Source organism: Amblyraja radiata, chromosome 1 (assembly GCF_010909765.2).
Source record: "Amblyraja radiata isolate CabotCenter1 chromosome 1, sAmbRad1.1.pri, whole genome shotgun sequence".
NCBI classification, from domain to species: domain Eukaryota; kingdom Metazoa; phylum Chordata; class Chondrichthyes; order Rajiformes; family Rajidae; genus Amblyraja; species Amblyraja radiata.
This window is the reverse complement of record NC_045956.1, coordinates 98330021-98343300: the sequence shown is the minus strand read 5'-3', so window position 1 is coordinate 98343300 and position 13280 is coordinate 98330021. Positions and strand designations below refer to the sequence as shown.

The 13280-nt window shown below is 42.4% G+C and overlaps 1 protein-coding gene across 1 annotated transcript in view; it reads left to right on the top strand.

The window, feature by feature from the left end:
• arap2 (ArfGAP with RhoGAP domain, ankyrin repeat and PH domain 2) overlaps positions 1-13280 on the top strand; it is a 343820-nt gene that overhangs the window by 42657 nt on the left and 287883 nt on the right. Inside the window, exon 2 of the mRNA XM_033033190.1 lies at positions 2049-3130. Coding sequence (XP_032889081.1) covers positions 2190-3130 — 941 coding nt within the window. The 5' untranslated portion in view covers positions 2049-2189. The remainder of the gene's footprint in view (positions 1-2048; positions 3131-13280) is intronic.

Sequence of the window (13280 nt, the reverse complement as noted above, 5' to 3'; positions counted from 1 at the left end):
ACGGTCTGCTGCTCTAGATCGTGCATGGCCATCCTGCCACTGAGCTTCTCTGGAGAGCCAATGAAATGAGGGACTGAAAAAAATCAAATGGTTTTCCTGTGAATGTGATGCTTTTAATGAAAAGAACTAGTTGTGACTTCACTTTGTAAAAAGCAGCAGGTTCTTGGAAGACACAATGTGTGCATAAAGCAAGCTGAGTGAACTGCTGACTGTGGGGTCAGGAGAGAGGTGCCAAGAAAATAGTGAACTTTCATGGTTATTTCCCATTAAATTGTTGGATGAATGTGCATGGATATGCTAATCTGGTAGTGATCTTATACCACCTGAAATTCTTAATTTATTTTGTTGAATGGAGTGATGTTACTGGAATTTATTTGGCCATAGATATCTATATTACTAAAAGTCTGATCTTGACCGTTTTTGGCCCACTGTGCCGCGATTTCCGAGAGAACGCCACCACCTACGGCCATCATTTTTGGCCACCCCACTCAGAGCCCCCCTCTGCCTTCCGGGACCGGAATATTTTTCCCATCGATGTAAAATCAGAGAGATATTATGTTTTTTTTTAAATTGTCATTCTCTCTGCTGCCCCCGCTGGCGGCAGGTGGAGGGACTATAAAACCTGGAAGAGTGGTCACTCACTCAGTCTCTGCCAGACCCAGGAAGCGAGAGGGGCATGGCTCTCTGAGCTCTGAGCTCTCTGAGTTGCAAATAACACTGAGCGTACGTCCACTCCACAGTGAGTCCCGTCGATGCGGCTGTAAAGTGGCTGCTGCCCAATTGTTTGCGTCGCCTTTTAAAATATTTTGTGTTCACAAAATGAATTTTGGTTGTCAGGTGGCAGCAGCACAATTGTTTGCCTCGCCTTTTTAAAAAGTTTGTGTTCACAAAATGAATTTTGGTTGTCAGGTGGCTGCAGCCCAATTGTTTGCCTCACATTTTTTACAAGATTGTGTTCACAAAATGAATTTTGGTTGTCAGGTGGCTGCAGCCCAATTATTTGTCTCGCCTTTTTTAACAAGTTTGTGTTCACAAAATGAATTATGGTTGTCAGGTGGCTGCAGCCCAATTGTTTGCATTCACAAAATGAATTTTGGTTGTCAGGTGGCTGCAGCCCAATTGTTTGCCTCGACTTTTTTTAAAAGTTTGTGTTTACAAAATGAATTTTGGTTGTCAGGTGGCTGCAGCCCAATTGTTTGCCTTGGCTTGGTTTTTAAAATCGTTGCAACAGTTGGATGCCAGCCTAAGAATCCATTCGTCACACAATGTCTATACTAGCCCTCTGGAAACCAGTACCTTCGGCCCGCAACACCCATACTAGCACAACAGAAAGCCCCCCCACCCCCCCCACTGGCGAGCAATATTGGAATTGGTGGAGAGGTGGAATATTGCGTTGGTGACCTGACCTCCCGTGTGATGCTGGGACCCAACGAGTCCCACTTAGTCTGGTCTAAAACTATTTAACTCGTGGGTTACTATGAAAAATAACTTTTTCAATTTCATGTTATGTCCTTGACCTGGACTTTAATAACATATTGGGTTATTCCTTTAATAAATTTGAATAATATTTTATTAGCAAGAATTACTGCACAGTTAAAATCTATTAATTGAATAGTTATGAATATGTAAAATGTACTGTCTATTTTGCTTAAAATCTATCCTAATGTTTGAAACATTAAATTGAATTATTAGATAAATAAAAGTCTCTGTCTTTGGTGATAGAGTAAAACAAAATAACAGCATGGTCTGATAATTGGCCTTTAAGACGGTTTGCTGCAGATCTTGGGGAGGGAAGTGATGGTGCAAGTGGTGGTGACAATGGAATTTCCTTGGGAGACTGTAATGCTGCATCCCAAAAAGATGAAGGTACAGAATTGAGTAAATTGTCCAAATTGGAAGTGGCCATCAAGATACTAAGGCATGGGAAGGAGAAGTGGTGACCTGGGATTAAACATAGAGATTGACAATTATAGCTGCTGATCTAACGGGCAGAGGGCCATTTCTCTGTGTGATCAAACTGACCCAATTATATTTCTATCCCTTTTTAGCCTTGTTTTGTAAAATGGTGCTGTTTTCTGTGACATCACGAGGGGGAAGAAAGATTACTTCTGATCGCTATAAATATATCCACATCTGATGATTTCCAATTTGAACCAACTCCCACGGCAGGCTGTGACAGGTTGCTGTGTATGCAGACATTTCAGAAGGTAATTGTAAATCAACAAGGTTGGAGTGAGACTGAAGTTGCCACAGGGCCGTCATCCTCCAAGGCCAGTAGCAGTATCATGGACTGGTTGAACGACATCCATTTGGAGCAGTACACTGACAATTTCAAGCAGTCTGGCTACTGCACTGTGAAGGACTGTGGGCACTTGAACAACGAGATCCTCCTTAAAATCGGGGTTACTCCAACAGGACACCGGAAAAGGATACTCAAACATTTGCGCCGTTTACTTTCTGAAGCCGTTGAGTCAAAAGTGTCCAGGTGCTCTCCCAAGTTGTTGTCCAGAGGTACAAAATTGGAAAGAAGTCCACCCAAGGATGAGGTTGACAACAACGTCTCCAAACTGAGAACTATCTTTACTGAAGATGATTTGAACTTGAACCCAATAAACCCAGTGAGCATCAGATGTATTAACTCTAAAAACAAAACTTTGACTTGCCAACTGCAGCAGGTTGAAACGCAGGAGAAATGTTTGGTTAGTAGAAACCATCAAATGTTTTGTTCGGAGACTGACAGTGCCTGCAGTAATCCATGTGAACCACAAGATGATGTGGATAGCAGGCCGCCACTTCCACCACGGGTCCGTCAAGGAACTCCGCCTCACAAGTTTACAGGAGACACGATGTCACTGCCTTCTGATTATGTTGATACCTTACATTTTCCCTTCACAAGTGAGCAGTCCACATCTGCAGAAACTAAATGTGCACCGAGCAGTCCACCAGACTCTCCTCTCTTTGAATTTCAAGGCGAAATGATCCTGAACGATTTCTATGATGGAATGCTGGGCACTTCAGAGCAAGTTACTTCATGTCCCTTGAAGCCACTCGATCTTCGACACAGGCCAATACCACAGCTCCCAAGTTTGTGTAAAGCACAAGGAGTTATCCTAGATGCTACAGACAACAGGTACAGTACTTTCCATAATAAAAATCAAATGCTGCTTTTTCTGAAAGTGACAGTACAAAAAGATCCTATGGCCGCTACGGGAATAATCTGAAAAATTTGACATTGCTAAATATGAGTTTAATTGCACATTTTCAAACTTTAACATTGACTGTGTTGAGTAAATTTTTTATCTCCCACTGCCCCAATCCTAAACAATAAGGAAGTTGTGTTATTTTAGCTTACTTTCTTTTTTGCTTCCTTATTTTGAAATATAGTCAGCCTGTTTATTTGTGGACTGTTGTCTAGAGTCCTTGTCATCTGTGGAGCTGCATATTGCAAGCAGCAGGAAGTGCTTCATGAGATGCAGAGACTATGGAAAAATATAGAAACTTTTTTAAATCCTTTTTTGGTATTTTTTCTGATTTCTATATGACTATTAATTTATAAATTGTAAGCCCAAACAGAGAAGAGGTGTTACTGAATTGCTCAGCATGCATGCACCATTTTCCTGATTCCGTGTAAGTTCTAGAAACTCTTTCTTCTCTTTCTCTGCTTGCTCTGGTCAGTCTGCACTTGCAACCACTAAGTGCTGCTTTCCTGCTGGCATCTGGGCATCAATGTCATTGGTGCTGCCACTTTGACTGGACCTCGTCAGTATCTCTGCTGTTTGATGTCATGTCCCCATCACCATGACAAATAATTTCCTCTGGAGTGCAGAATTTAATATAGTTGATTGTCATGTGTACTGAGGTGCAGTGAAAAGCATTTGTTGCGTGCGAACCGGCCAGCAGAAAGACAACACATGATTACAATCGAGTGTACAGATACATGATAAGGGAATAATGTATAGTGCAAGGTAGAGTCTGATCAAAGATAGTCCGATAGTAGTTCAGGGATGCTCTTTAATTGCCGTAGGATGGTTCGGTTGCCAGATGACAGCTGGGTAGAAACCTTCTCTGAATCTGGAGGTGTGCGTTTTCACACTTCTATACCTTTTATATTATAGTATCATAATGGGATGGGTGAGGGCTGCTGGCTTCTAGTACAATAGTTAAATTCCTGTGCACTTTCCCTCCAGATTACTTTCTATTGCACTGCTTCAATTCCCACCTCCTTAAGCCAGTGAGACTGGGATCCAACCACTTTGAAAAAGATTTACTTAATATTCCTGTTGTATTATTTTTTTTCCTTTTGTCTTGTTTTAAACGCGTATTCTCTGAACAGATCGAGCTTCCTTCTATTTACTCTGTCTAATCCATTCATGGTCTTGTACACCTCAGTCAAATATCTTTGTGCCGAGAATGATCCCAGCTTCTCCCATCTATCTCTGTTGTTCAAATGTTTCTTGATGCTGTCATGAATGTTGCATTATGGCATCTTCCAGAGCGGCTCCTCAACCCAGAATTTACAAATGGCCTCCCACAGTGTGTCCTCATCCATTTGTTGCTGGTGACTGTTGTCCATCTCCCCATTATTATACACACACTGATGATAATGTGTTCTCTTCAGTGCTAAGAGTGGATCTCTTTATGGTGAGTTTTTTTCTGATTTCAAGTGCTGCAAATGAATTAATGGAAGTGCCGCATTGCTGAACCTATGTACAGAAAGTCAGACGTATAAAGGTCAGCTGGTTCACTAGTACTGACCCATTCAGCCATACTGTGATTGAATAATTTGTTATTTTAATCAATGGCCAATGATGCTCGCAGGAGAGGTGCAAAATTGATACATGTGACAATAAAAGACCTTTGACCTTTGACACCTTTGCAGATAGCTCAACAAAACGACCAGCTCAACAAAATTCCATTCACAACTGTGAAATCTCCCAACAATATGTTACACAGGATATTAATGATGCCTGGTGTCATTTCCATAGATAGTATCGTCAACCTTATCCCATCTCCTTTCAGAACATTTTCTGATATTCTGCCGCATCCGCTCCATGAGCCACAGGAATCTTGCCAATCAAACTAGTTCTGTCCATAATTTATAATTATGTGTCCATAATTTGAAATTATTTTATTGGCATAGGTCAGTTAATTAGTTTTGTTGTTCAGCAGTCTATTTAACATTGTTAATCTGTTGAATCATCGTGCTGCATTAGTTTTCTCAGCACTTGCCAGCTCCCTCATTTTGTATTCAGTATTTGTATTCACTCTATCCCTGCTTTCCTGAGTAAAAGAGCATGCAGACTACAGAAGTGTTTCCAAGGTGCCTATGTCTGGTTTTGATGGACCATCACATACTAAATTCTGGGACTATCTCTCTAGCCTTTGTGACAGAGCCCCCCTCCCCTGGATGCTGCTCTGATGCCCATCACTGGCTAACAGGCCAGGAGAGGCATCACTGGCAACACCTGGGTCCAGTTAGTTGATATTGGTTTGGCCATTTGAGCCTTGTCAGCCTACTCCCTATAAAACCCATGCATTCTAGCCAGAGAGGTGAAGGTGAGAGAAGAAACAGGAGAGGAAGAACGAGGTTTGAGTTTAGTTTATTGTCATGTGTACTAAAGTACAGTGAAAAGTTTTTGTTGTGTGCTAACCAGTCAGTGGAAAGACAATACATGATTACAATCAAGCCATTCACAGTGTATAGATACAAGAAAGGAATAACATGAATAACGCTTAGTGCAAGATTAAGCCAGTAAGGTCCAATCACAGATAGTCCTAGGGTCTCCAATGAGGCAGATAGTAGTTCAGGACTCCTCTCTAGTTGTGGTAGGATGGTTCAGAAGGAAGAGCGAGAGGAAGGGAGGGAATGTGGGGCACCTGTCGTCTAGCTGTGTTCCCCTGTCGTCGTTTTGAGGAAGACCAGCCACTGGGACAAACATGAGACCACCAGCACCACCATGTGGTCAAGACTGGGTGCGGGGAAGAAGCCCTAGACAGCCAGCTCCTCAACTGCAACTAGGACTGAGTGGCCAGGCCAGGCCAAGCCTGAGATGCCAGTGACTCTTCCTGCCCATAGACAAGAAGGGAGTATACCCACATACACACAGAGGTGAAGACAGGGCCGGGATAATCCAGAGACCGCCAGTGTTGCCTCTTGAGGCAAGGGTGAACTACACGGAGAAGCCCGAGAATGTCACGCCTCCGCCTTTGAGACTAGGACTGAGCTGCTGGGACAAGCCCGAGGTTGTACCCTGACGATGAGGGACAGTCCTGAACTTCCTTATCATTATGAATAAAATACATCTGTGAGTTCACCCTACTACAAATGTCAGTGTGGTCACTGCTGAACCCAGCACCATCCTCTATGCCACAGCTAATAATTTTGTAAACTTTTCAATATTACTTCCCACCCATCTATTTGCATGTCAAATATCTGGCTTTGTTTCATCCCTACTTTTAAAGCCAAAATATGCTGAATTCTTGTCTCATCCCTTCTTTGAAGGCCAAATTTGACTAAAATGCTTTCCAAATGATTTTCCTGTAATTTTCACACTGGTTCTATATTCACAGTGGAAATTGTCATTCACTGTGTAATGTGTTTCATAGAAAATCTTAAGTGACAAGAGAGAAATTAAACGTTCAGAAAGGAATACCATATAAATATTCATGGTGGTTTTGGATATTCTAACTTAAAATGTAATGGTGGATAATGGTACAGTTTTCAAGGACAGTAGAATCCCAATGCTTTTCCACCAGGATGTGTGAAATTAGGGAATTGTCCAGTGTCCCTGGTGCCCACAGCTTCTGGGGCAGATATAACTTGTGCAGGAGGGACGGGTCGCACCTGAACTAAAGGGGAACCAATATCCTGATTTGGAAAAAAATTGGCTTCAGCTACTTTGGAGGGTTTAAATCTTAATGCAAGGAGCATTCGTAATAAGGTGGATGAGTTGAATGTGCAGATAGTTATTAATGAATATGATATAGTTGGGATCACGGAGACATGGCTCCAGGGTGACCAAGGCTGGGAGCTGAACATCCAGGGATATTCAATATTCAGGACTGGATAGACAGACAAAGGAGGCGGGGTAGCGTTGCTGGTTAGAGAGGAGATTAACGCAATAGAAAGGAAGGACATTAGCTTGGAGGATGTAGAATCGATATGGGTAGAGCTGCGAAACACTAAGGGGAAGAAAACGCTAGTGGGAGTTGTGTACAGGCCACCTAACAGTAGTAGTGGAGTTGGGGATGGCATCAAACAGGAAATTAGAAATGCGTGCAACAAAGGTAAAACAATTATAATGGGTGACTTCAATCTACATATAGATTGGGTGAATCAAATTGGCAGGGGTGCTGAGGAAGAGGATTTCTAGGAATTATGCGGGATAGTTTTCTAAACCAACATGTAGAGTAACCAACGAGAGAGCAGGCTATTCTAGACTGGGTATTGAGTAATGAGGAAGGGTTAGTTAGCAGTCTTGTTGTGCGTGGCCCTTTGGGCAAATGATTCTTAAAGGGATGACGGTGGATATGCAATGGAAGGCATTTAAAAACTGCATGGATGAACTACAACAATTGTTCATCCCAGTTTGGCAAAAGAATAAATCAGGGAAGGTAATGCATCCGTGGATAACAAGGGAAATCAGGGATAGTATCAAAACAAAAGATGAAGCGTACAAATTAGCCAGAAATAGCAGCCTACCAGAGGACTGGGAGAAATTCAGAGTCCAGCAGAGGAGGACAAAAGGCTTAATTAGGAAAGGGAAAATAGATTATGAATGAAAACTGTCAGGGAACATAAAAACTGACTGCAAACGTTTTTATAGATATGTGAAGAGGAAAAGATTAGTTAAAACAAATGTAGGTCCCTTGCAGTCAGAAACAGGCAAATTGATCATGGGGAACAAGGACATGGCAGACCAATTGAATAACTACTTTGGTTCTGTCTTCACGAAGGAAGACATAAATAATCTGCCGGAAATAGCAAGGGACGGAGATGGAGGAACTGAGTGAAATCCAGGTTAGCCGGGAAATGGTAAATTGAATGGATTAAAGGCCGATAAATCCCCTGAGCCAGATAAGTTGCATCCCAGAGTACTTAAGGAAGTAGCCGCAGAAATAGTGGATGCATTAGTGATAATTTTTCAAAACTCTTTAAATTCTGGAGTAGTTCCTGAGGACTGGAGGGTAGCTAATGTAACCCCACTTTTTAAAAAGGGAGGGAGAGAGAAAACGGGGAATTACAGACCAGTTAGTCTAACATTGGTGGTGGGGAAAATTCTGGAGTCGGTTATTAAAGATGAGATAGCAGCACATTTGGAAAGTGGTGAATTCATTAGACAAAGTCAGTATAGATTTATGAAAGGTAAATCATGTCTGACAAATCTTATAGAATTTTTCGAGGATGTAACTTGTAGAGTGGATAAGAGAGACCAGTGGATGTGTTATATCTGGTCTTTCAGAAGGCTTTCAACAAGGTCCCACATAAGAGATTAGTATACAAACTTAAAGCACACGATACTGGGGGTTCAGTATTGATGTGGATAGAGAACTGGCTGGCAGACAGGAAGCAAAGAGTAGGAGTAAACGGGTCCTTTTCAGAATGGCAGGCAGTGACTAGTGGGGTACCGCAAGGCTCAGTGCTGGGACCCCAGCTATTTACAATATATATTAATGATCTGGATAATGGAATTGAATGCAACATCTCCAAGTTTGCGGATGACACGAAGCTGGGGGGCAGTGTTAGCTGTGAGGAGGATGCTAGGAGGCTGCAAGTTGACTTGGATAGGTTGGGTGAGTGGGCAAATGCATTGCAGATGCAGTATAATGTGGATAAATGTGAGGTTATCCACTTTGGTGGAAAAACAGGAAAGTAGACTATTATCTGAATGGTGGCCGATTAGGAAAAGGGGAGATGCAACGAGACCTGGGTGTCATGGTACACCAGTCATTGAAAGTAGTAATGCAGGTGCAGCAGGCAGTGAAGAAAGCAAATGGTATGTTAGCATTCATAGCAAAAGGATTTGAGTATTAGAGCAGGGAGTTTCTACTGCAGTTGTACAGGGTCTTGGTGAGACCACACCTGGAGTATTGCGAACAGTTTTGGTCTCCTAATCTGAGGAAAGACATTCTTGCCATAGAGGGAGTACAGAGAAGGTTCACCAGACTGATTCCTGGGATGGCAGGACTTTCATATGAAGAATAACTGGATAGACTCGGCTTGTACATGCTAGAATTTAGAAGATTGAGGGCGGATCTTATAGAAGCTTACAAAATTCTTAAGGGGTTGGACAGGCTAGATGCAGGAAGATTATTCCCGATGTTGGGGAAGTCCAGAACTAGGGGTCACAGTTTAAGGATAAGAGGGAAGTCTTTTAGGACCGAGATGAGAAAATCAATTTTTACACAGAGAGTGGTGAATCTGTGGAATTTTCTGCCACAGAAGGTAGTTGAGGCCAGTTCATTGGCTATATTTAAGAGGGAGTTAGATGTGGCCCTTGTGGCTAAAGTGATCAGGGGGTAGGGAGAGAAGGCAGGGATGGGATACTGAGTTGGATGATCAGCCATGATCATATCAAATGGCGGTGCTGGCTCGAAGGGCCGAATGGCCTACTCCTGCACCTATTTTCTATGTTTCTATGTAAATTAGTCTGGAAGTGTGTTGGGACCCAAAACGTTAGTCAGGCAGATGAGATGAGGTGAGGCAACTACATAAACTAGAGAATAAATTCAGCAGACACAGAGGCATGGCAGCGAGCAGGGTGAGTCTGATGGATTAAATTACATTTATTTCAATGCAAAAGGCCTAATTGACAAGGCAGACAAACTTGAGGCCTGCATAACTATATTGGACTGGGATATTGAAGTTATTAATGAAATGGGGCCAAAGGAAGAAAGGACTGGCAGTTCAGTGTTCCCGGGTACAAATGCCCCAGGAAAAGAAGTGAAGGCACGAGAGAAGGGGGAATGGCATTTTAGGGAGAATGTCACAGCGATACTTGGAGATGATCTTCTTGGGAAATCATTCAGTGAGGTTAAATGAGTGCAACTGAGAAATAAAAAGGTGGAAATCAGCTTGTACGATAGCATCCCCACCCTAATAGTCAGTGGGAGATGAAGGAAATATGTAGGGAGATTCCAACTGGGTGCAATAATAATAAGGTTGTAAAACGAGATGATAGTAATTTTCCAAATATTGACTGGGACTGCCATGATGCTAAAGGCGTGGATGGGGTGGAATTTGTTAAGTGTCCTGGAAGTTTCTACAAAAGCAACATGTAGGCAGTGCTAGTAGAGAAGGGACAAAACTTAACCTCCACTTTAGACTTATGTCAGAGCAGGTGGCTGACATGTTAGTGAGGAGCATTTTGGACTAGTGACCATAATTCTATTAGTTTCTGCATAATTATGGTAAGCATAGGACTAGTCCAAAATTTGAAGTCTTAAACAGATCAAGTGTATCTCTTTGGGAATCTAAGGGTGAAATTGTGGTGTTCCGTGGCAGAGGTATGTGTAACATGCGGAAAGACTGCTAAAGTTGTGCCTCTATTTAAGAAAGGCTGCAAGGAAAAGCCTGAAATAAAGCAAGGACTGACTGGGGAAATTCAGCATGGTTTTGTGCGTAGGAAAGGATGACACAGTGGCACAGCTGTTTGAGCTGCTGCCTCTCAATGCCAGAGACCAAAGTTCTGACCTGATACAGGCAGGGCTTGTCTCTGTAGTTTACACTTTCTTCTGGTGACCACGGTCTGGTTTTCTCCCACATCAAAGAGACGTGCAGATTTGCACGTTAAATTGCTTCTTTAAATTGCCCATAGTGTGTAAGGAGTAGAGGAGAAAGTGGGATAACATAGAACTAGGGTGAATGGATGATATTTGGTTAATGTGCACCTGTTGGGCCGAAGGGCCTGTTTCCATGCTGTATCACTAAACTAAATTTCACAAATTTGATTGAGTTTCTTGAAGAAGTGAGCTAAAAGATTGATTGAGAGCAGTGAGGTGGACATTGCATGCATGGACTTTGGCAAGGCCTGAAAACAAGGCTGTTCAGAACATGGCAAGTTGGTCTGGTACGTTAGATCATAGGAGACAGTGGGTGGTGCTAGAGGGTTGTTTTTCTGATTGGAAGCCTGTGACATCTGGTGTACCACAGGGATTGGTATACTGGGTCGTGTTTGGATACTGTTCTTTGTTATTTGTATTAATGATTTGGACAATAATATAGATAGTATAGTAAGCTTACAGATGACATGAAAATTGGTCGTATTGGAGAGTGCAAAGATGTTCATTTAATATTACATGGGGATCCTGATCAACTGGGACAATGGACTGAGGCATAGCAGAGGGAGTTTAATTCAGATAAATGTGAGGTGTTGCATTTTGGTAAGACGAACCAGAGCAGACTTTCACAGTAAATGGTTCTGGGGAGTATTATAGAACTGAGACTGCAACACAGTCTCAGGGGCAATTCACAGTCCAATTAGCACATAAACCCACACGTCTTTGGGATGTGAGAGGAAATTGGAGCACCCGAAGGAACCCCATGTGGTCACAGGGAGAATGTATAAACTGCGCACAGACGGCACCTAATGTCAGGATCGAACCCGGGTCTCTGGCGCTATGAGGCAACAGCTCTACCAGCTGTGCCACTGTGCTGCCGATAAATTGACATGGTGGTGAATAAGGTGTTTGGCACACCATTGGTTGGTGAATTGAGCATAGGAGTTGGGACATCATGTTACAGTTGTACAAGATGTTGGTAAGACCGCATTTGGTGTATCATGTACAGCACTGGTCGCTATAGGAAGGATATAATTGAACTGGAATGATGTTACTGGGCTTGGAATGGTTGAGTTATAAGGAGAGACTGGAGAGACTGTGCCTTTGTCCCCTGGGATGTAGGCAGCTGAGGGGAGATGTTATAAGGGTTTATAAACTTATGAGTGGCATAGATAAAATTAATAGCCATTGTCTTTTACCCGAGTAGGAGAATCTAAACTGGAGGGTATGGGTTTAAGGTGAAGGAAAAAATGTGAAAGGGATCTGAGTGGCAACATTTTCACACACGCATATATGGACCAAGTTGCCAGAGGAAGTGATAGAGGCAAGTACAATTACAACATTTAAAATATATTTGGACAGGTGGGACGGCACAGGCAAGTGGGTCACCTTGATCCTCTTCCCTCTAGTTCTTGATTTCCTTTTCCTGGGTAAAAGACCCTGTGCATTTTGTGCTTAATTTCCTTACCCTGGGTAAAAGACCCTGTGCTTAGCAAACCAATTCATTCATGAGGATTGCAAGCTTTCTTGCCCGTGACACTTACATCATGTGAATTGATAATTAAAAAAAAAAGGAACTTGGTCATTGTTCAAGATGACACATCAACGGGGCCAAAAGAATGGTGTGCATGCACCAGTTATTCCTAAAGCCACCTCACATGATTTAGTTAGTAATTTCAGGCTCCCTGTGATTGGAGTGGTTGTTAGAACGATTGTTAGATTACAATGCACAATTGAGTAGATTTACAGTAACGTGATTGTATTAGTGGTGAATGGAGTGACCGGCAACAAGCTTTCACTTTTCATTTGAAGTTAACTTGGTGATATAAAAGCTTAAAATGTGGAGTACATTCAAAATATTTTCAATCTGACGATGTGAAGTAAGTATCTGTGGAATATATTATGAAAATGTTATGTAATCTAATTTCTAAATGTTTTGCGAGTGGTGTCTGCATATTCAAAAATTATCTTATTTTCTTGTGAAAAGCTCTATAATTCTCTATTGTACATAATCTCAAAGTTTTACTTGTATTTGGGTTAAAATCCAATGTGTTAGAGTCATGGAGTGATGCAGTGTTGAAACAGACCCTCCGTCCCAACTTGCCCACACCGGCCGACATGTACCAGCTACACTAGTCCCACCTGCCTGCGCTTGGTCCTTATCCCTCCAAACTTGTCCTATCCATGCGCGTCTAACTGTTTCTTAAACGATGGGATAGTCCCAGCCTCAACTACCTCCTCTGGCAGCTTGTTTCATACACTCACCACCCTCTGTGTGAAAAAAGGTACCCCTCAGATTCCTATTAAATCTTTCCCCCTTCACTTTGAACCTATGTCCTCTGGCCCTCAATTCCCCTACTTTGGGCATGAGACTCTGTGCATCTACACGATCTGTTCCTCTCATGATTTTATACACCTCAATAAGATCACCCCTCATCCTCCTGTGCTTCAAGGAATAGAGACTCAACCTCTCTCTATAGCTCATGATAGCTCTATAGCTC